Source organism: Mus pahari, chromosome 4 (assembly GCF_900095145.1).
Source record: "Mus pahari chromosome 4, PAHARI_EIJ_v1.1, whole genome shotgun sequence".
In the NCBI taxonomy this organism is placed as follows: Eukaryota; Metazoa; Chordata; class Mammalia; order Rodentia; family Muridae; genus Mus; species Mus pahari.
Window position 1 is genome coordinate 76,862,668 of NC_034593.1, and position 22,498 is coordinate 76,885,165.

General features: G+C 36.9%; 1 protein-coding gene across 3 annotated transcripts in view; it reads left to right on the forward strand.

The window, feature by feature from the left end:
- The window catches only part of Lrba (LPS responsive beige-like anchor protein), a 537,266-nt gene that overhangs the window by 74,778 nt on the left and 439,990 nt on the right, over nt 1-22,498 (forward strand). For all 3 annotated transcript variants that reach the window (XM_029537235.1, XM_021195949.2, XM_029537234.1), the window contains exons 10-20: nt 206-403; nt 565-698; nt 6,834-6,942; nt 7,465-7,617; nt 12,112-12,280; nt 14,789-14,868; nt 16,440-16,502; nt 17,393-17,490; nt 20,404-20,496; nt 21,594-21,702; nt 22,280-22,361. In XM_029537235.1, the coding sequence (XP_029393095.1) occupies nt 206-403; nt 565-698; nt 6,834-6,942; nt 7,465-7,617; nt 12,112-12,280; nt 14,789-14,868; nt 16,440-16,502; nt 17,393-17,490; nt 20,404-20,496; nt 21,594-21,702; nt 22,280-22,361 (1,288 nt within the window). The remainder of the gene's footprint in view (nt 1-205; nt 404-564; nt 699-6,833; nt 6,943-7,464; nt 7,618-12,111; nt 12,281-14,788; nt 14,869-16,439; nt 16,503-17,392; nt 17,491-20,403; nt 20,497-21,593; nt 21,703-22,279; nt 22,362-22,498) is intronic.

Here is a 22,498-nt window from a genome sequence, read left to right on the forward strand (position 1 = left end):
GAGATTAATGAAAGTTAATATAAATTAAACTTAACATGATGCAACAATCAAGAGGGTAAGTCATGGAGGTAACCACTCACATTATGTGGAGGCGTTGGATATCTTACCTGGCATCATTACATTTTATGGTATGGTCATTTGTAGTTAGGGTTCCTTATGCTGTCTGTACTTACTATTTCTTGTTTTTTGTTTTTGTAATTAACAGGGCACATTTAAATTTAAAGCAGAAAGCGACCTTTTCCTCGCTGAGCACCATAAACTGTTACTGTATGACGGCAAGCTCTCCAGTGCCATCGCCTTCACGTACAACCCGCGGGCCACAGATGCCCAGCTGTGCCTGGAGTCATCTCCGAAGGACAACCCCTCCATCTTTGTTCACTCGCCACACGCACTCATGCTCCAGGTACTGCCTCAGAAGTGTCAGTGAATTACTGCGGCGTGTTTGTGAAATATTAAACACGCGGCATACCACATATACACATCTGTATTTCCTGTTGTATTTTAGTTTTAATTGCTTTAGAAAAGAAATCACTGAAAACTTTACTGTGCTTTGTGTTTCCCAAGGATGTGAAGGCAGTTTTGACACATTCCATCCAGAGTGCCATGCATTCCATAGGAGGAGTACAAGTTCTGTTTCCGCTCTTTGCCCAGCTGGATTACAGGCAATATTTATCTAATGAGGTTGACTTAACTATCTGGTGAGTGCTTTTGATTTCTTGTTTTGATGTTTGTTGTGATGGTTGTTTTGATGGTTGTTTTCAAGAGACAGTTTTCCTGTGTAGTCCTTACCCCACTAGCCTGTAACTCACCATGTAGTTCACCATCTTTTTGCTTTAGTTTTCTGAGAGCCAGGATTACAGCTGTACACCACCATGCCTGGTGGCTTTCTGTTTTAACTTTACATGAGAGTTACTTTTCATGATTATTGAACTGAATAGTTTTTTTTTTTTTTGCCACTCATTGTTGTAGAGTAACAATATTTTAAAGAAACTTACCTATGAACAATACTATAAATATTAATTATATTGTTAATGTAATTCTGATTTATTAGAAAATACCATCTAAAACATAATAAGTGTTATCAAATCAAGTTACATGGTGATATATACATTATTAAAAATGTATATATTTTGGCTGCCCATTGTGACAGGCTTTAATGCCAATACTTGGTAGGCAGAGGCAGGCATTTCACTGTGAGTTTTAGGTCAGCCTGGTCTACACAGTGAGTTCTGGGACAGTAAGGACTATGTAGAAACACTGTCTCAAAAAAGGAAAAGCCGATCAAGACATACAGAACATGTATGTATACACACACACACACACACACACACACACACACAAAATAAAAACATTTTAAATTGGCAGTGGTTTATTATGGAGATACAGATTTTTATATTTTAGGTTTTTTGTCATTCATTTGTATAATTTAAATTTAAAAATTATAATGGTAGGCAAGGGGATTTTTGTCTTTTAAAAATTAGGTTGTATGTTGACATATTTTATATCCTGTATTACACGGTTGAGTTGTAACAAAGGCAGAGACACATGAATTCTATGATAAATTATAGAACATGGGAGCCATCTAAATGAATGAACTACTTGTGACTGCATATTACAGTGAAATTATGTATAATACAGTGATCTTATTTCATTTATTGAGAAATTTAAATGAGCTTTCCATTCTTTTTCAAAATTCTTCTGTATGTGACTTGGTTCTGTGACCTATGTATCCAACTGATGATGAATTCATTTTCTTCAGATTATTTTTAGGCAACAAAAATTATTTTAGGTTTTTTTTGTTTTGTTTTGTTTTGAGCAGGAATCAGATGTAGCATTTGCCATCTCTTAAGTTAAATAATTTATTTGTGGTTTGCGGACTTGCTGCTTACTGGCCTTGAACTTACTGACCTCCTGCTGTCTATTTTTTTTTTTTTTACAAAAATGATTCAAAAATTTATTTTATTTATTTTTAGAAGAGACAAATGTATAATTTTTTAAAGGTTTATTTATTTATTTATTTATTTATTTATTTATTTATTATATGTAAGTACACTGTAGCTGTCCTCAGACACTCCAGAAGAAGGAGTCAGATCTTGTTACAGATGGTTGTGAGCCACCATGTGGTTGCTGGGATTTGAACTCCAGTCTTTCGGAAGAGCAGTCGGGTGCTCTTACCCACTGAGCCATCTCACCAGCAAGACATGTGTAATTTTAACATGACCAATTAATGAAAGATTGCAATTTTAAGGAAACAAAGAAATATACCTATACTGTTCTTTACAAAGCAAACAGAAATCCTATCACCAAATGCATTGAAAGTCATAGTCTTATTGTTGGATGGCTCCTCTGTCCAGGGAGACCCAAGCACGTGAATCTCTGGTCTGGACCACACTGCTGGAAGTGTCAGTGGTAGGAACACAGCAACAAAGCCCCAGTAGACTTCACGGTGTACAGGAACCATCATCATCATCAGTAAGGGAATCAGCAAGAAGGAGGGATTGTCCCTTTGTCACGCAGCCTTTCTGGCAACCTCTGTGCCCCATTTTCTTCCAGTGAGAAAACCACAGACATGCCTTCCTCCCCATATAAGTACAGTGTCAGGTCCATGCCATTGCCCTGTCTTAGGATCCTTTCATTCCACTTAGGCATAAGTGTGCCGAGTTGTAGGATGGCAGAGACACTCAGCAGAGACTTCCTTGACACCCAAATTTGTAAAGATTTAAATAAATTTGTGGTATACAGGGCCATAATTTCCCCTTTTTATTTTATGAAGATATTGTAGTTTTGGAAATTAAAACCAATTTTTAACAGTGTAAACAGCCCATTTTCTCTAAAATCATTACCAAGTGCATTAATTTCATGTTATAAAGTTTGACTACCAGTCCTTATATATGAATGCATGATGATGCAGCTTTTAATACCTCATTATTTTAAATCCTATCTTTTATAAGTCTGGTTTCTAGGACAGTAATTACATAAAATATTATCCCAATTTAGAGGTATCTTTAGAGACTTGTTTCACTGGGTTGGCTCATACCATGTGGTGTTGTCTAGAATTACTCCAACCCTGAGTTAACAGATTTAAGCCAACTTTTTGTTACCAGCGTTACAAATTTTTAATCATATCCAATAACTTATAAGCCAATAATCTATAACCAAGATATGCAGAACATATTTATACATTTAAACAAACATGATGTGGCACACATTTACTTATTTAGACTAGACAAAATTTTCTTACTTTTTCTAGCTGTAATTTCAAGGAAGGAGCATCTTGTCACCTCCTGAACCCAATAATCGCAGTCACAGATTTTCTAGGAGACACAACCATCAGTCTCCTTATCTTAGAAACTGAGAAACTGCTGGCCCCTTTAAGAGTGGATTGTACAATGGTCATTTTCTTGAACTTTAGTTACATTAGGATACCTTGGATTGTGGTAAAAGAGTTGCTATGTTCCGAAGGTTTCATTTTGCCCTGGCTTTTGTTGATTGTGTTCTTTGAAGGACCTTTAGCCATCACGATGGATTTGGTCACTGGATGTTCTTGTTTCAGTAGGTTTTATGAGGGAGATTAACCGTGATCGTCCTGGTATGTCAGGCCTCTGATGGATAGCCTCGGGTTGCGTGGTTCTAGATCTGTAGGTCTGTATGGTTCAGGATCTGCAGGTCTGTATGTTTCTGGAGCTGCAGATTCAGTGAATGTGGGAAAAGAAGTGACAGGAGAATGGATGTCTGCCTGGGGTAACAGGCTGCGCTGCTGTCTATTGTTAAGTAGTTGGGATTACAGGTGTGCTTGCTCTACTGCGCCTGCTTGTTGACTGTACTTTAAAATTCTTCTTGGCGTAGTAATAAGCTTATTAAATGTTGGTGATTGCTTTGGCAGGGATTAGTTTTTCTTTCCTTTCTTTCCCCCATCTTTTCAGTCTCCACTGGTGTAGCATAGCGCTGCTGTGGAGGATGAGGGTGACTGCCAGACTTGCTGTATTTGTCATCTTTCCTAGGAGTCACTGATAAGGAGGTGGCAGCTAATCCTATTTTTTCTCTTCCTTTTGGGCTTCTCTAAATATTGTGGGTGGTGGAGAATGTTGTATCTCCCGTCCACTTTTAAACTCAAGACTGAAGGGTCATGAGTTTCCTGTAGGAAGAAGGAATAAACTACTTATTTATTCTTTCTTTTGGTTTTGGAAACAGGGTCTCACTCTGTACACCTTCAACTCTTAGAAATACTCCTGCTGTTGCCTTCTAAGTACTGGGATTAAAAGTATGCACCACCATGCCTGGCTAGGAACAACTTAGTCCAGTCCGTAGCCCTGCTTGTTTTGATAGTTTAAACTATATTCTGTTTGCTCTGTTTTATTTCTTTCTTTTGTAATCCTTAACTCTTAAAAATGAATATGCTTGTTCTGTTATATCCATTCTGTTTTTCTTTTTAAATAATACCTTTATTATGTGAAAATTTCACAAGTGTATACAATGTATTTTTTGGATTTGAGAGTAATGTTTATTTTTTCCTTTTTATTTGATTCTTTTCCCATAGGATGCATCTCAGTTATACTTATTCCTCATCTCCAATTCTCCCCAGATCTTTTCCACCTCCCTACTTGCCCAACTTCATGTTCTTTCTCTCTCTCTCTTAAAAAAAAAACAAAGACAGAAACAAACAAAATAACAAAAACAAACAAAAAATAAAAAATACCAAGCATACCACACCAAACTAAAACAAAACAAAAAGTATACACACACAAACACACACACACACACACACACACACACACACACACACACACACACACAGAATATGTTTTATGCTGACCAAGTACTGGGTACAGGGCCTGCTCTGGAGTTTAGCTGATATGCTTAGTGACATGCCATTACCTTTCCCAGCAGCTATCAGTTGCCAACAACTTCTTGATTTATGGTGGGACTTTGTGTCTACTTCCTCTCTATGCTGTTTTTTTTTTCTGGTTTGAATTTGTGCAGGTCTTGTGCATGTTGCTATATAGTCTCTGTGAGTTCATATATTCATTATCCCTGACATACCAGAAGACACTGTTTCCTTGGAGCCATCCACCACCTCTGGCTCTTAGAGTCTTTCCTCCTCCCCTTCTACATAGGTCCCTGAGCCTTGAGAGAAGGGGTTTGATAAAGACATCTCCTTAGAGCTGAGTGCTACCAAGTCTGTCATTCTCTGCCGTTTCTAGTTGTGTGTATTAGAGATTTTGCTGCTGAGTGCTGAGTGGTGCACTGATGTCTGGGTGTAACGGTGGCCCTTAGGAGTTGGTATTTTTGTTTGTTTGTTTTTTGTTTTGTTTTTCTTTTTAAATCTTTTTAAAAAAAAGATTTATTTATTTTATGTATATGAGTACACTGTAGCTGTCTTTAGACACACCAGAAGAAGGCAACAGATCTCATTTGGGATGGTTGTGAGCCACCATGTGGTTTCTGGGAATTGAACTCAGGACCTCTGGAAGAGCAGTCAGTGCTCTTAACTACTGAGTCATCTTTCCAGCCCCCAGAAGTAGTTTTATTTTCATGTCCCTATAGCAAAATAATAGTATTAGGTTTCCTCTGGTCCCCATGTAGTCTCAGACACCTTTGTCTCTTTAACAGTGTCAGGTATGGGTTCCATCTCACGGAGTGGGCCTTATATCTAATCTAAAAAGTGGTTGGTTACTTTTATAACATTTGTGCCACTGTTCACCTGTATATCTTGTAGGCAGAGTGCTGTTGGAGTGTTTGTAGCTGGATGATAGTGACGATGACACTTTTCTCTTCTGGTAGCTTGCAAAGTGCCTGCAGGCATCATGAATGCTAGTTAGTAGAAAGCTTCTGTTTGGGCACCAGTGTTCTTTCTCCATGTTTAGTGATATAAGTAAGTGGTTTCTTCAGTGATAGGGTAGGGGATTATTGTCAAGTTATTGAGGGTAACCAGTAGCCTTGGCAGAACTCCTCAGCCAGAGACTCAACAAGAGATAACAAGGATAAATTCCATTCTTGGCACTGGAAGTTTTATTGTTGTCATAATATATCCAATTGGGGCATTGTCTCCCCCATTATATAGTGATTTCACTTAAATTCCTTTCATGTCTGTATACATTTTAGGAAGCTTCTACAGTAGTAGGTTTCCATATGGCTTTTGAAAAGGCCTTTTGTGGTAGCTTTCCCTCCTTTACATTACCCTCCCATTTCATCCTCCTGTTCCAGTTTCCCCTTTACCTTACTCTCTTTTAAAAATTTTATTTATGAGTACACTGCTGCTGTCTTCATGCACACTAGAAGAGGGCATCAGATCCCATTACAGATGTTGTGAGCCACTATGTGGTTGCTGTGAATTGAACTCAGGACCTCTGGAAGAACAGTCAGTGCTTTTAACTGCTGAGCTGTCTCTCCAGCCCTCCCCCCACCCCCGTATCTCTTTATAAATCTATATTCATTAAGATTGTAATACTTTCCTTACATATATATATATATATATATTACTTGTTTCCAAATGTTCAGATGTTCACTTTTTTCTATGCAGTGCATGTTCGTTGTAGTGTTCTAAGTTACTAATGTTCGTGATAAAATATGTGAAAGAGTGACTCTTAATCCTACAATAAGTATTTTGTTCTGAAATAATCTTGGTGATGGTTTTAGTAGGACTTGTCTTTAAGTGTTTCTGGGGGGTTGAACCCAGGACCTCACATGTGTTGGGTAAACATTCTTCAGTTGAGCTACATTCCTGCCCTGAAACAGAAATTTTGATTAAGATAAATGGAAGGCTATATATGTTGACTCTTATATTTTCTTGTGGAATATCCTTTCTCAAACCATTGCATTTTGTCTTATTCTAGTACAACCTTGCTGGCTTTTATCATGGAGTTGTTGAAGAACTCAATTGCTATGCAGGAGCAGATGCTTGCTTGTAAGGGCTTTTTGGTAATAGGTTATAGCCTTGAAAAGGTAAAGTATGAAGTATTTTTTTATTCTTTTTTTTTTTTTTTAAAGATTTATTTATTTATTATATGTAAGTACACTGTAGCTGTCTTCAGACATTCCAGAAGAGGGCGTCAGATCTTGTTTCGGATGGTTGTGAGCCACCATGTGGCTGCTGGGATTTGAACTCGGGACCTTCGGAAGAGCAGTCGGGTGCTCTTACCCACTGAGCCATCTCACCAGCCCTATTTTTTTATTCTTAATATTGATGTGCAGATCATGTAATTTTTTTCTATGTGGTTAAGAAATGCTGTCTATAAGAATGTCTACTTTGCCTATAGAAAATTATTCAAGTGAAACTGTTGATTTTGTTTTACCTTGCTTCCTGTCCTCTGTTAAGGAAGTGTGGCAGTGAGCTTCATGCCATCTTTAACTTTGAGCATAGTTTGTAGACAAGTTCTTTTTTGGTGTTGACAGCTTGTAATTTACTTGCCTTCCTTTGAGTTAGTAATAACCTTTAAACTACTTTCTTCCCGGCACCCCCCACAGTCTTCCAAATCCCACGTCAGCAGAGCAGTACTTGAACTTTGCCTTGCGTTTTCAAAGTATTTGAGCAATCTGCAGAATGGGATGCCCCTCCTGAAACAACTGTGTGACCACATTCTCCTTAACCCTGCCGTATGGATCCATACTCCAGCCAAGGTGATGTGAGCTGATCTCCTTCCACTCTCTGTTAAGTGTTTGTGTTTGAGAACAGTGTCAGTTGTCAGAGTTTTTCTTTTTTCCTTCTATATATTGATAAGCAAAGTTTCAATGGAGAGCCAATTTTGAATAAGCATGCTTTTTAGGAAATCTCTCTCTCTCTCTCTCTCTCTCTCTCTCTCTCTCTCTCTCTCTCTCTCTCTCTCTCTCATATATATATGATGAACTCCTGGGTTTCATTTTACAGCCAAAGCTGAAATACCACATTTCATTGAAGGCATTATACAGTGGCCTCATTAAATGTTAATTTTAATATTAAATAACAGAAAATTCTCAGGTGTTTGCCAAGTAATTCTGTAGTACTTTGGCAACAAACTATTTATTCCTGTGTGAACATAAGCAAATTTACTACAGAGTTTGTGAACAAAATCTTTAACAAACTCTGATCCATTAGTTGTCCTAAAACTTAGTAGTATTAATACTAAGTTAATTTGAAATAAAGTTTTACTAAGTTGTGTAATTATGTTCATCTGTATTTACAATTTTTATTAGAAATAGTGTTATTTTAACCCCTGTTCCCATTCCCCTCCCCCTTTGCCCACTCACTGTGTCTATTATAGCACATACTTACTCTAATTGTCAGGAAAAAAATGTCTGCAGACTTTCTCTTCTGGGGTCATAATATCTTATTTTGAGCCAGTCTTTTCAAATGGTAAAGAGAAACACAGCTGCCGCCTGTGATTGCCATTTGGAAATAATCAGAAGAGGCAGCTGGAGGTTGTAGCTTTTTATCTCCAGGTTAAATTTGACCTCTTTCTCTTCTATGACCCTCAGTCTTATTTCTTTCAAAGATTGTTTCAAGTTACTTTAAAACTCTTTTACTAGACATTTTTTTTTCTGTCTTACTAGCCAGCATATTTGTAAGGCTTTGTGTCTCTTTTGAAGTTGTCAGAAAGTGTCTCATTACATACCTAGTTGGAGAGGAGTGTTTTTTACTTTAAATTTAATTACATGACTTCTCTATGTTCCTAATATTTTCACAATTTATTTCTTTACACTTTTAACTAAATTTCCTTAATTACTTTTTTAGAATTTGAAATTGACTTGATGTTGCATTAACATTCTCAGTCAGCTGTTTGCTTGGTATATCCATAAAGAATTTAATTTGCTCTTGGTTTATCATAAACACAGTTATAGCAAAGGACAGATTCGGATTGTTTGACTGGCAGCTCATGTAGCTTGCAAGGTGAGAGAAAACTTTTTTAAAGAGCACAGTACAGTGTGTGTTAGACTAGGCTTACAGGGATGTGTGAGCTGCTGTAGAGTCAGTGTGAACCCTCCTGTAGTTCTGAAGTTGGAGCTGTAGATATGTGATATAGCCTTTGTTTTGGGAAAATAGTGAGGAGCTCCTTAAGAGTCTCACAGTTTCATTTACCTTAGATCTTCTCAGAGGTAATCTTATAATGACCTTGAAGGAACTATCAATTTCCTGGTCTTTTGTTTTCTCAGAGAGTATTTGTGGAATAACTACTTCATTCTGGGCAATATGGGTAGAGAGGTGAGCAAGACAGACTTGATTCTTAACACTCATGGATACTAGACATAGTGACAAAGATAGTTGCTCCATTGGTGTGATTAGACTGTATGATGAGTGGATCAGGGGAGGAAGGTTTGTTGCTAATTAGCATAGAGGTCTTTACTTTCATTTATCAATGTATTTTGCTATTAAATCCAATATATTTTCCTTGTCATAGTATTATTCTTAAAATTATCTGATTTTATCTACCTTTTACTTGATTTATTATTTTATTTAAGAAATCTTGTATATTTTGTTGTTGTTATTTTTGAGACAGAATCTAGCTCTGTAAGTCCTGGCTGACCTAGTTCTCACTTTGTAGCCTGCCAATCTCAGGCTATGATCCTTTTGCCTTTGTCTTCCAAGTTCTGGGATTACAGGTTTGTATTACCACACTGGTCTTCCTGTATGGTCCAAACATGACATTCTCATCATATCCTTTCTTAGTCTCTCAGACTTTAGTTTTCTGTTATTTTCAGAGTGATGTAATCTCACAGCTAGCTTCAAGCTTTTCTGCCAGTTCTAGGTTTTGTAACACAGAAATTCAAATATCCTCAGTAAGTTTACAGGAATCACTACTAACCACTAGAGAGTGGTTCCCAGTTTTGGCTGCTGTCTGAATCAGTTGGGGAAAGTTTTTAAACACAAAAAAAGTAAAAGCATAATCCTACTCCATCCATATTAGTGTGGAGTATGACTAAGGCTTCATAATGTTTTAAAAAAAATGTTTTCTAGCTCTTTTAATGCACAGGTAGGTTTGGAAAATGATTGCTCCTGATCTGTGATACATTTTTTTTCAGCCACTATTTTTCTTGTTGGAAATTTCCTTTCCTTTTGTCTGCCTGCTCTGCTATTTCTGTCTTCAAAGCCTTACCTCATGCTTCTTGATTGATGAGGCTCTCCCTACAGATACACTGTATCTAACCATAGCTTTTCTGGCCCTGAAGTCACAGTGTTTAACGTCCTGAGACACTGCATTACCTTTGTTGTTGTGTCTTTAAGGTGCTGGTGATGGAGCCCAGTGTTTTTGCACATGTCGTGCAAGTGTTCTGCTACTCAGTGTCCTTACCTTTGACGTGACCTGTTCATGTCCCAGTGTCTGCTTTTATGGCTTGAGGTTTTTTGTGTAATTTTTATCTCCTTAACTGTATTTTAATATGAGGGATGGCATATGTGTCATTATAATCCTCAATCCAGTGCTAAGTATATAGGCACATATAAATATTTTTGACCTGAAATAAAGTACTTAAGAACTTGAAGTATGTTATAAGAAGTATTGTATTGCTTCAGTGACAGATAGGTTGGTGCCACCCATTTTAACAGCATTAAATACATCAAAAACATTTTAATGCAACAAATTACCTGAAATCTCAGCATATTTTTTATTTTTATCTATATTCCAATTGTATTCTAAACCCCAGTTTAATCCAGTTAAGCACCTTTGTTTTTTTTTTAAACATATCTACTCTTCCAATTACTAATTAAATGTTAAATTGGTTATTTATAGGGCATCTAAGAGGTATGTACTTAATACTTGCTTGTTTAGAAAAATTCCCAAGCAACAAGTCTCAGCACAGGGTTGAAAATGAAAATACCTAGTGTCCAGGAAGGTAATGTAAATGTGCAGTTGCAAATGCATGGAAGTAATTTAGTCTAAGGGAGATTGTGTATGCGCTCTCTCTCTCTCTCTCTCTCTCTCTCTCTGTGTGTGTGTGTGTGTGTGTGTGTGTGTATACACATACACATACATACCCACTAGGTAGAAAATGAGAAGTTCATGCTTGCAGTGTGAGAGTAGAAGAGGAGTAGCCCTGATTTTCTGTTGCTGTAAGAACTTGAGTATAGCTGCTGCTGAGGTTTAGAGTCATGATGTCATTGAAACTGTATGGAGATGATATGTGCTGTGGTGAGGTAGTAATTACATTCTTGTTTTCTTATATACAACAAAAGCTTCTATGGGAAGTAAATATAGACATATGTACATTTTGTGTACTTAGTATTTCTAGCCATATCAGCCTTTTGAAAAATATCTGTGTGCATGTATCTAAGTGTGTGCATGTTCATGTGAGAATGGGGTGCCCATGTGCTATGGGACCCATGTGGCAGTTAGAGGACGTGCTCCAATGTAAGTTCTTATCCTTCACATTCTTTGAGACAGGATCTCTTGTTTACCACTCCCCATGTCTGCTGGCTTTCAAGTGTCTGAGGGTTCTCTTATCTGTGCCTCCCATCTCCATCTCCATCTCCGAGCAGGAGTGTTGAGAATACAGACATATGCTACCGTGTGTGGTTTTATATCGGTTCTGGGATCAAATGGAGTTCCTCACACTTACTCCCCAATTGCTTTACCCAACAAGTAAATCATCCCCCCCTCTCCTAGCTTCTACTTTTCTGTAAAATAAAGAAAGCATCTATATGTACAAATTAATTATTTAAGGCCAGACATGGTGGTATTTACCATTAGTTCTTAAATTCCAGCATCCTGGATACAGCGGCAAGTGAATACCTTTGAGTTTGAGGCCAACCTGGTGTATATACCAGCCAGGGTTACATAGTGAGATCCTTTCTCAAACAAACAAAGAAATCTACCCACTCATTGACCAAGAAAAGCACACAAAACAAAACAGTTGCTTAAAGCATAAAATTTATTACAAAGATACAGATGCTAATGAAACATTGGTGGCTGCTAAATGTGGATAAGTGAATTATTTTCATGGGTTAATATAACAAAAAGTGATATATTTGGGGATATTGATTTCATAAGGAATAAGTATGTATGCTTGTGTGTTTTGATGTCTGATATGATGTCATCAGGCTCAGCATCTTACTCTTTGGAATAAATACAGTCCAAATATAGTTGCCTACAAGATGGGTACCAATGAGCTTCTTTGCCTGTGTTCTTCCTTTTGGTTTTGTAGGTTCAGTTGATGCTTTATACTTATCTATCCACTGAATTCATTGGGACGGTCAACATATATAACACTATTCGGAGAGTTGGAACAGTGCTACTCATCATGCACACACTCAAGTACTACTACTGGGCAGTGAATCCTCAGGACCGAAGTGGTATCACCCCCAAAGGATTAGGTATAATCTGAATGCTATGTTGTTCACATTGATATAAAAAAATCAAGATATAAACAAAACCAACAGTACAATGTTCTTCATTTTAATTTATATGATTAAGGATTTCGCCTGCACATATATCTGTGTATTACATGTTTGGCTCCTGCCCTCAGAGGCCAGAAGAGGATATCAGAACCCTTGGAAGTGGAGTAGAAGGTTGTGAGCTACTGTGTCAAACCTGGATCCTCTGATCAAGTGCTCTTAACCTCAGAACCATTTAGTTATAAATTGCTGTTGCCAACCTTGTGTTACTGTTGTAGAATGCGACTGTTTTTAAATGAGTTGTTTGGTAAGCAAATATGATGAGGCTAGATGCCGCTGAGAAAAACAAATTAGTTGCTTACTGGTATTGGTGCTGAGCTAGCCCAGAGTGAGAATCATTGAAAATGGTGCTTTGTGGAGATGGAGGTTTCATAGAAATGGAGGTGTTTGTTTATAATAAAGACGTAATGAAATTCTAAAATTTCAGTAATTGTTTGCTTTCATAGGCAGGGAAGGGAATAGTATTGCAAGGGTAATATTCTCTGAACACGTGGAAAGTTCATGAAAGGTCAAAGTAACTTTCCAAGTTTTGTAAAACCTAGATCCACCTGGCTTGTGTTGAGAGGAAGCTGATGAGCTGATACTAAGTGGTGGTCTCCCGTGCAGCTGGTGCAGGTGTTTTCAGGAATTCCCTCCCTTTGTAGTATCTGGCAGCCTTTATGCCTTTGAGTCCTCCTAACTGTGAAGAGCAACCCCCTGTAGCAGGTATTTTCAAGTCTCTTCTGGTCTCTGTGTTGCTCCTTGGCTCGGGTTGATTCTGTGCCTGCCTCTGTGGCAGTTATTGTGCTGATGGAACACACTTGGAGGTGCCTAACACACAGTCTGACATGAGACTATCTATTCTGTATGATAGCAGTTAAAGACTGTTGCTTCAAATTAGAAGTAAATGCCCATGAGCCAGAAAACCATGTCTTTTCATTATTGTCAAAGGCCTTGACTGTTCAGTGACTTATAAAAGTAGGTCTTGTACTTTTATGCTACTTTATGCTACTTTACCTTCAAAATAAACTCTTATTTCTCTGAGAATAATGCATCAACAGTGATAAAGCTGCAAACACAACTCATACCATGTGTTTAAGCCAACAAGCATGTGTCACTTGCAGATCTAGGCCAGAACTTTTTGATAGAGATTTTATGGTGGTGTAGGACTTTCATGTACAAGTTGATTGCTAGTTTTATGTCCTGATCTTCACTTTATAAGTAACTAGTGACTTCAGGAGTCTCAGGTCCTCTAAGGGAACTGGACAAACTTTGTGGTTCTTGTCTGTTTAGCTTGTTATTTGTCTAGGAATTATCATGTGGAACACATTTTACACAATTTTCTTCCTATTTTAATTGATCTGTTCAAGGTCATGGTAGTCTTGTGCTTTGGTGGTCTGGGCACTAGCTGTAAATAGTGATTAGTGAGGGAAATTGTTGAATTTACGAGGCAAACAGGTCTCTAACTTGAGGTCTTGGAACAATAGTTATTTGGTTTCAGAGGTTTTGTACTTCAGAATTAGATGCTTGAGACATGAAAATTGACTTAATGTGAGCCATGTGTGACCAAGGCCTTTCCCAAGTACTGGAGATGCCAGAGGTAGTTAGCAGAATGTTTCTCTTGTTCATTAACAGTCTTGTGTGGTGAAGAATTCTTTCTGTAAGCGCTTAAAAGGGAAAATTGTAGAAAAGTTGTTTCATACTCAGTTCAAATAATAACATTTTACCACTCAAAGATTAGACTTTTATTTATTTTTTATGTTTTTGGTAAATTTCTGTTATCTTAGTAACAAGCGCTTTCAGAACAAAATATAATACTATTATCAAGTATAATTTTTATCACCATATGTTTGTTTTTAAAATCCTTTCACCCCTTTGAAGTATGAACTTTTAAAAAACTATTTGCCCACATTTTATATGTATACCAAGTATTGTAATCATACTCAGTCGCCATCAGCATCTCTTTTCCCTTCTACCCCTGTTGACCTGGCTCTCCCCAGCCAGTCTCTCTCCTGCTCTCTAGCCTTATGTATGCAGGAATCCAAAGGCCGTGTCATGTCTAGCAGGCAATAGAGTCTATTTTGTGTTTTTGAAGTGTTGCACGTTCAGTTTAATAGAAGAGTGAATGCTTGTATTTCAACAGGCATAAAATAGGAAGTCACTCTTTAGAAGATTGGCGTGTGTGAGTGTGTGTGTGTGTGTGTGTGTGTGTGTGTGTGTGTGTGTTTTGAGATAGGGTCTCACCATGCAACTTTGGGTAGCCTGTAGACCATGCTGGCTTCAAGTGCAGAGATCCTGCTTCTGTTTCTGAGTGCTGGGTTTAAAAGATTCTGTCTCAATGCTCAGCTCTGTTTCTCTTACGCAGATGGAAAAGCTCTTGAAAATGAAAACTTTGTATTTTAGTTAGCTTTGAGATCTTTGAAATACTAATTGTGTATGTCTTTAAAGATGGACCAAGACCCAATCAGAAAGAAATACTTTCTCTGCGAGCATTCTTATTGATGTTCATTAAGCAGTTAGTGATGAAGGTAAGTTTGTTTTTTCCCCACACCATGCATGTCATAGTTGATAATTTTATATAAAATATGGTCTCTGCTTGCTTATTCTTTACCAGCAAAATAAGACAGAAACTTTGAAAATAAAAGAAAAACAAAAAACAAAAAAACCTAAAAAAAAAACAAAAACAAAACCCAACCAACCAACCAACCAAAAAAAAGACAGAAACCTTGTAAGGTTTTTTTTTTTTTTTAAATACTTTGTTTTTCATTCTTGTTACTCTTCGGTATATAAAAATTACTGCAGATTTGGAGTTTGGCAGTTTAAATACATGTAATATAAATTTACATGAGAATTCAAGAGTATTTGTCTTTTCATTTGGCAAACATTAGAGTCCCTGTTTAACACTAGGCTTTGTTCTTGCTCGTGTACTACAGTAGCCAACAAAGCTCCTAACCAGGCTTTCATTTTGTTGTCCTGGTACCTGGCATTCAGTCTTGGAGAAACAGAATTTTTGTATAAATATACCACAAAGTTTTATCAGCCTTTAGAAATTACCAGTTTTTATGCTTTTTTATTATAAGTAAAATAAAATTTAATTCTTTTTCTTTTTTTTTTTTTTTTGTTTGTTTTTCTAGACAGGGTTTCTCTGTATAGCTCTGGCTGTCCTGTAACTCACGTTGTAGACCAGGCTTGCCTTGAACTCAGAAATCCACCTGCCTCTGCCTTCTGAGTGCTGGGATTAAAGGGGTGCGCTACTACTGCCCGGCAAAATTTAATATTTTTAAAAAGAGCATTTTGATTTTAGAAAATATCGCTTTAGATTTAATTAATTCTTTAATTTTACAGCGCAATATCCAGCCCCCTCTCCTCTCAGTCCCCCTTTCGCACAGCTCCTCCTGGCTATATGAGATTTTGTCTTAAAGTTTGAGACAACAGAAAAGAATAAAATATTGTCGCCGGGCAGTGGTGGCGCACGCCTTTAATTTCAGCACTTGGGAGGCAGAGGCAGGCGGATTTCTGAGTTCGAGGCCAGTCTGGTCTACAAAGTGAGTTCCAGGACAGCCAGGGCTATACAGAGAAACCCTGTCTCAAAAAAGAAAAAAAAAATTGTGTCTGTACTTTAGCGGTTTTTAGTTTTTATTTTTATTTTTTTGCCAATATCTTTTTGTTGTTGTTGTTTTTTTCCTTTCCTTTTTCTTTTTCTCTTTTAAGACAGAGTCTCATCTAGTCCAGACTGGGCTTGAACTCACTGTGTAGTTTCAGGATGGGTTGAATTACTGATTCTCCTGCTTTTGCCTCCTAGGTGCTAGGATTACTGGATTGCGCAGATTTTCCCTTCATTTTATTCCGTGTTCTTTAAGCTATGGTACCTACTAGTTGTCACATTAGGTCTGGCAAGAGACCTGCCCTTTGATTTCTGTATAGTCTTCATATTGTATGTCCTTTGTGCTTCCTCACAATTTTATTTTACATTTAGATTTTTGTGTTATTTTTTAGATTTCTAGCAGCTGATGTACTTGACTAAATGTATATATGGTTTCTGATCTTAAAAATGATTTGTATGTATAAGGCTTAAGATACATGTGTTCTGTTTCTGAAGGACTCTGGAGTAAAGGAAGATGAGCTACAGGCCATTCTTAACTACCTGCTGACTATGCATGAGGTAATACTTGAATGTCTGATTTATGGATTACATTTTTTTAAGCTATTATTATTAGGGATTTTTTTAGAAAGTAAAAACATCAAGGAAATATTTACTAATTATATCACTGTCGTAGAGTATAAATGTTTATTTAATGCTAATGAACCCTCATTTTAATGATTTTATTGTAACAGTATGTCCCTGTATCTTGAAAGATTTTCACAAGTTGCTAAAACTAGATTTTATTTAGTTTATAAAGTACATTAAAGAAATTGCTATGAACTAGTGTAACAATGAGAAAAGGAGACTAGAAAATCGCTAAAAATGATTGGATTTGAGTCCATAACACATTCTTCTTACTAATTTTTGTATGCATATTTTTACATTGCATATTTTGTTAAACCAGCCACATTTGTAATAGTTTAAAATTACTTACTTGGAAATTAAATGGGAAAAATTAAATGGGTTCAGATAATTTTTATCTTTAAACTATCTATCTATCATCTATCTATCTATCTGTGTATATATATGTTTTGCTGATATGTATATGTATGATTTGTGTGTGCCTGTGAAGGCCACAAGAGCATGAGATCCCTGTGAGGTGCTGGTTGTTCAGCCGACGACAAAATCGTTCAGTTATGTCAGCTACACGTATCTGTAGAGCATGCTGCAGTGATATTGTGATACAGTGTAGCATGAAAGCCATTTTATGTCTCTGATTAGAAAATCTCTGGCTATTTTTGCTATGTACTGTATATTTAAAGTGTAATTGTAAGTTAATATTTTACTTATAGTTAAAATATTAAAAGAACACTATTATTTTCAAAACTGGTATATTGTAGATTTGGTTCCTTGTTTATTTAAAGCTGATTTTTCTTCATTTTACTTTTAATTTTCTAAAATAACTCTAGGATGACAATCTAATGGATGTCCTACAGCTGCTTGTTGCATTGATGGCAGAGCATCCTAACTCCATGATTCCAGCTTTTGACCAAAGGAATGGGCTGCGGTAAGAGTCAGCATTTGGAGAGTTCTAGTTATATTTAATGTAAAGCATTACTTTGGAAATACTAGATTCTTAAGTATGAGATATTATTTGATTCTAGGTCTATAGAAGGAAATAATTTAAGATTTTATTAAAATTGAGATTATTTCATGATTTTTTTTGTGAATGAGTCTTAAGTTCTGTTATTCTTCTTTATGAATATATTATTATTATTATTATTATTATTAATTTTAAAAAATTATCTTTAATCTTTTTTTACAGACCATTTGTTATTCCCCTCCTGGCCCACCCTCTGACAGTTCCTCATCCCATTCCTCCCCACCCACCCTCCCCTGTCTCTATGAACATGTCCCCCCCACAACCCCTACCCCGCCAGGCCTTCCTCACTGCCTGGGGCCTTAAATCTCTTGAGGGTTAGGTGCTTTTCTCACTGAGGCCAGATCAGGCTCTGCTGTCTATGTGTCAGGGCCCTCGGACCAGATAGTGTATGCTGCTTGGTTCGTAGCTCAGTGTCTGAGAGATCTCAGGTGTCCAGGTTAGTTGAGACTTCTGGTCTTCCTATGGGATCACCCTCCTCCTCAGCTTCTTCCAGCGTTTCCCTAATTCAACCACAGGGGTTCCTGGCTTCTGTCCATTGGTTGAGTATAAGTATCTGCATCTGACTCAGTTAGCTGCTTGTTGGGCCTCTCAGAGGACAGCCCATGCTAGGCTCCTGTCTAAAACACACCATAGCATCAGTAATAGTGTCATGTCTTAGATCCTACCCTTGAGCTGGATCCCAGTTTGGGCTAGTCACTATACCTCCTATCCCTCCGTCTCTTCTACATTTTTGTCCCTGCTGTTCTTTCAGAAAGGAACAATTCTGCGTCAGAGTTTTTGACTGTGGGATGGCAACTCCATCCCTCCACTTGATCACTTGATGCTCCGTCATTTTACTGGAGGTGGGCTCGACAAGTTCCCTCTCCCCACTGTTGGGCATTTCATCTAAGGTTCCTCCCTTTGAGTCCTCCCAGGTCTCTGGCACATTCTGGAGGGTCCCAAGGTTGCCAGTTTCTGTCCTTTCTGCTGGCCCTCAGGGCTTCAGTCCTGTTCCACACCTGAATACCTGATTATGGTTCCCTGTCCCCTCCTTGTCCCCATGTATGAATATATTATTAATCACAGAAGTTTACCTAGGAACATGCTATTTTTTTTTTTTTAAATTCTTTAGACAGGGTGGATTAGACTGATCTTAAGTTCACTGTGGTCCTTCTGCCCTTGTCTCTTGGGTGCTGGGATTAAAGGTGTGTACCATCAGTTTAGCCCTATCTTTTTTTTTTTTTTTTTTTTTTTTTTTTTTTTTTTTTTTTTCGAGACAGGGTTTCTCTGTATAGCCCTGGCTGTCCTGGAACTCACTTTGTAGACCAGGCTGGCCTCGAACTCAGAAATCTGCCTGCCTCTGCCTCCCGAGTGCTGGGATTAAAGGCGTGCGCCACCACGCCCGAGTTTAGCCCTATCTTAATTTTTAAGTAATCATAAAATTGTAGTTTTTGTCTTTGTTGTAAATGTTAACGTAGAAAAGAATACTATAATAAACAATTTAAATTTTACTTTGACTGTTTACTTTATTCATACTTTATTCATGTATAGGAATGCCTTGAGAGTTCTTATAAGATTAATATTAGTTTTGAGAATGTATTGTAAAATTTATCTTTTTAGTTGTGGTTTTAAGTCTATTTTACTTTTGGAATTATTTAATTAAAACATTTTTATTCAATTTTTTTCTTGTTTCATTGTATATTTTATTACTTACATGTCTGACATTTTTGTGCTTGTATAAAATTCATTTTAACTACTCTCATCTTCTGTTCCTCTGTCTCCCTAAAAATTCTGTTCCTACATTCATATCGTCTTGCTTTGTTTTGAAACTTACTGGGCCATCTCTGTAACCATAGGTGTGCAACTATGTATTGGATTTCGTTTGGGTTCACGATTGGGTATAACCTGAAGAGAGTGACTATCTTTCTCCCAAAATTTTTCAGTAGCCAGTAGTTTAGCAGGGAGTGTTGGAGCCCCATAAGCCCTTACCCATCCATAACTGATTGTTGATAATGTCTTGTATGGGCCTTGGCCCATAAAGGAACCTGCTGTGGTGGGTTCAAGATTGCAGTATCAGTGTCAGACCCAGAAGAAGGCATTTTCTAACCTTCTTCCTGTCTTCCAACTGTGAAGGTTTTTCTGCCCTCTTCTGTAATGTTCCCTTAAACTTTTGAATGTGTGGTGTAAACATCTTGTTTATATACTAACGGTCACTTATTCTCAGCATCTTGGGCAGCCCTGAGTCATTGCATTTACAACCATTCACTGCAAAGAGGGGCACTGTCTATTGGTATGAACATAGGTGTTTAAAGGGCAGTTTGACGCTACGTCAACTTTATGTTCCCTGCTAGGGCCTATGGCTTTCTTAGCCATATATCTCTAGTTTACTTAACAGTCCATGTGGGTTTCTTCCTATGTAGCTCAAACTACATGGTGGTCCTCTGCCTCAGCTTCCTAAGTACTGGGGTTATAGGCATGAGCCACCACACTTAATAATCAATTAATTAAAAAAAAACTAAAATGTATTACTTATATGTCTTTTCTGATGATCATGTATTACTATCCATTCCATTGTTTCTCATGGTGATAATAATTATTCATAAGTTTAAATAGTGTTTTAAGCCAAGTTTATACAGCAGATTAGCATGCATGAATGTGCCTTGAGAACTATGTGGGTTTTTTGGAATGCTTAGTTCATCTGATTTGTTTTCACTAAAAGGAATTATAGACTGAAATAAATGAATTTTAGATGTTAGAAATGTATAAATTTACTTATATGTTACTTGAAATAAGTTTGTGATGATGTTAACTTTGAAAATTATAATTTTATTTCTTCAGTGTTATCTATAAACTTCTGGCATCGAAGAGTGAAGGAATCCGAGTGCAGGCACTCAAGGCACTGGGATACTTTTTAAAGCATCTGGCGCCAAAGTGAGTGGGCAGGAGGTCTAAAATCACCTGCTGGCTATTATTTATTAAAACTTTGGAATCATGTTTCTGTTCTGGTCCTTTAGTTACTTTTTTGTGTTGTTGTGGTGGTGCTAATTACTTAGTTTTAATTCATTATTCACCTTATGAGTTTAATGCCATTATTGCACATTTTAAAGATAAAACTGGACAAGATAATTTCAATTCTGATATGAAAATTACTTAAATTACTAATGTGTTGTGTTTTTATGAGAATTTGTGTAAATGAATGGAAGGCTTAATTTTGGTGACCTGAATCACCCTGTGTATTATCTGTGTCATTTGCTTTGATCTAGTGACCTAAATGTGATAGCCGTTAAATTCTGTCTGTTGCTACTTCACAGTTTATTACAGAACTTTAGATTTTGTAGGTAGAACAAACTGGTTGTGGTAAACTGCAGTCTTTCTGATCCCAGGTGCCACCTGCATGTGAAGTTTGTTATGTCACCGACACATTATTTTCATACCTGTGACTGTTTTCATTGTAGAAAGGCAATGGTGAGATGTGACAGAGACCATATGGTTCACAAGATCTTAAGTATTTACTATATAGAAAAATGTTTGCTGACCGCAGGGTAGAATTAAAATACATGATTTCTAGTTTTAAAGTTTATGACTGGAATTTTAATTTTAATGCACATATTTCTTGAGTGTTCAGTTTCTTAAATTATGTACATTTCTTTTTTTTCTCTTCACACTGTTATTCTGAGGCATCTATGTGCCTTAGATAACTGTCCTGAGTAGTGTGTAGCCCAGTGCTGGCAGATAACAGCACCTGATGATGCTCTGAAGAATTTAGTTCAGGTTTCGCTTTGCTGTTACACAGCCCATCTTGAACTTCGGCTATGCTAATATTGTGGTTAGCTTTGAAAGTTCTGGGTTGAAAACTGTGATAGTAATTGAGTTGGAATTTACAACCACACAGAAAAAAAAAACCAAACCAAACCAAACCAAACCAAACCAAACCAACTAACCAAACAAACAAAAAATGTAGTTGTGTTCCCTTTATCTTGTTGTGAATCCCACAACTATATTTTGTGATTTCTTTCATGTTATTTTAGGAGAAAAGCTGAAGTCATGCTTGGGCATGGATTGTTCTCGCTGCTAGCTGAGAGACTTATGCTTCAGACAAATCTAATCACAATGACCATGTATAATGTTCTGTTTGAGGTAAGAATGAAGTTAAGGTATATATAGTATTATAGTATTATGATGTATATTAAGGTGACTGTATAACATTTAAATAAAATGAGATCATTTGTTTTAAAATGTACCACTTTTAAATTATTTACATAAAGGTAATATGGGTGCATTTTAGAAGTTTATTAATTATGAATTGCTAAGTAATCTTGTTATCCTTATTTTGTGTTTATTCATTGTGTTGACTTTGATATTCATTTTATAATGATATTTTATAATGAAGTAGAAGTAAAAATATCATTATGGTATTAAAGGCATTTATGTGTTTGGACAACTTAGCCTTGAAATTATGGCTTATATTATGAGTTTTATTTTTGAGACAGCATATTGTTCTGAAGCTCAGGCAGTTTCAGAGTCTAGCTCTGTCTTCAGTACTAGCTGTCTAGTCTTGGCAGTCCTCTTGCCTCAGTGTCCCTAGAGCTGGGACTACAGGCAAGGCCCACGCCCAGCTGCACTCACTGGGCTCTCTTTAGGACTGGGCTGCCACTTCCTTAGCAGTGACTCATCCAGCTCTTGTGCTGATGTATCTTGTTGTTTTCTATTGCAGATTCTTATAGAACAGATCTGTACTCAGGTGATCCACAAACAGCATCCCGATCCCGATTCTACAGTGAAAATACAAAACCCTCGTATGTATCTTATATAGTTTAAAATTACTTCTTTCTACTTTAAAGATAGGTCTCTATGAAAAACCAAAAGTTATTATTCAAGCAAGTAAATCTTTTATCAAGGAATGTATCATAATAGTTTTACTTAGGTTTTTATT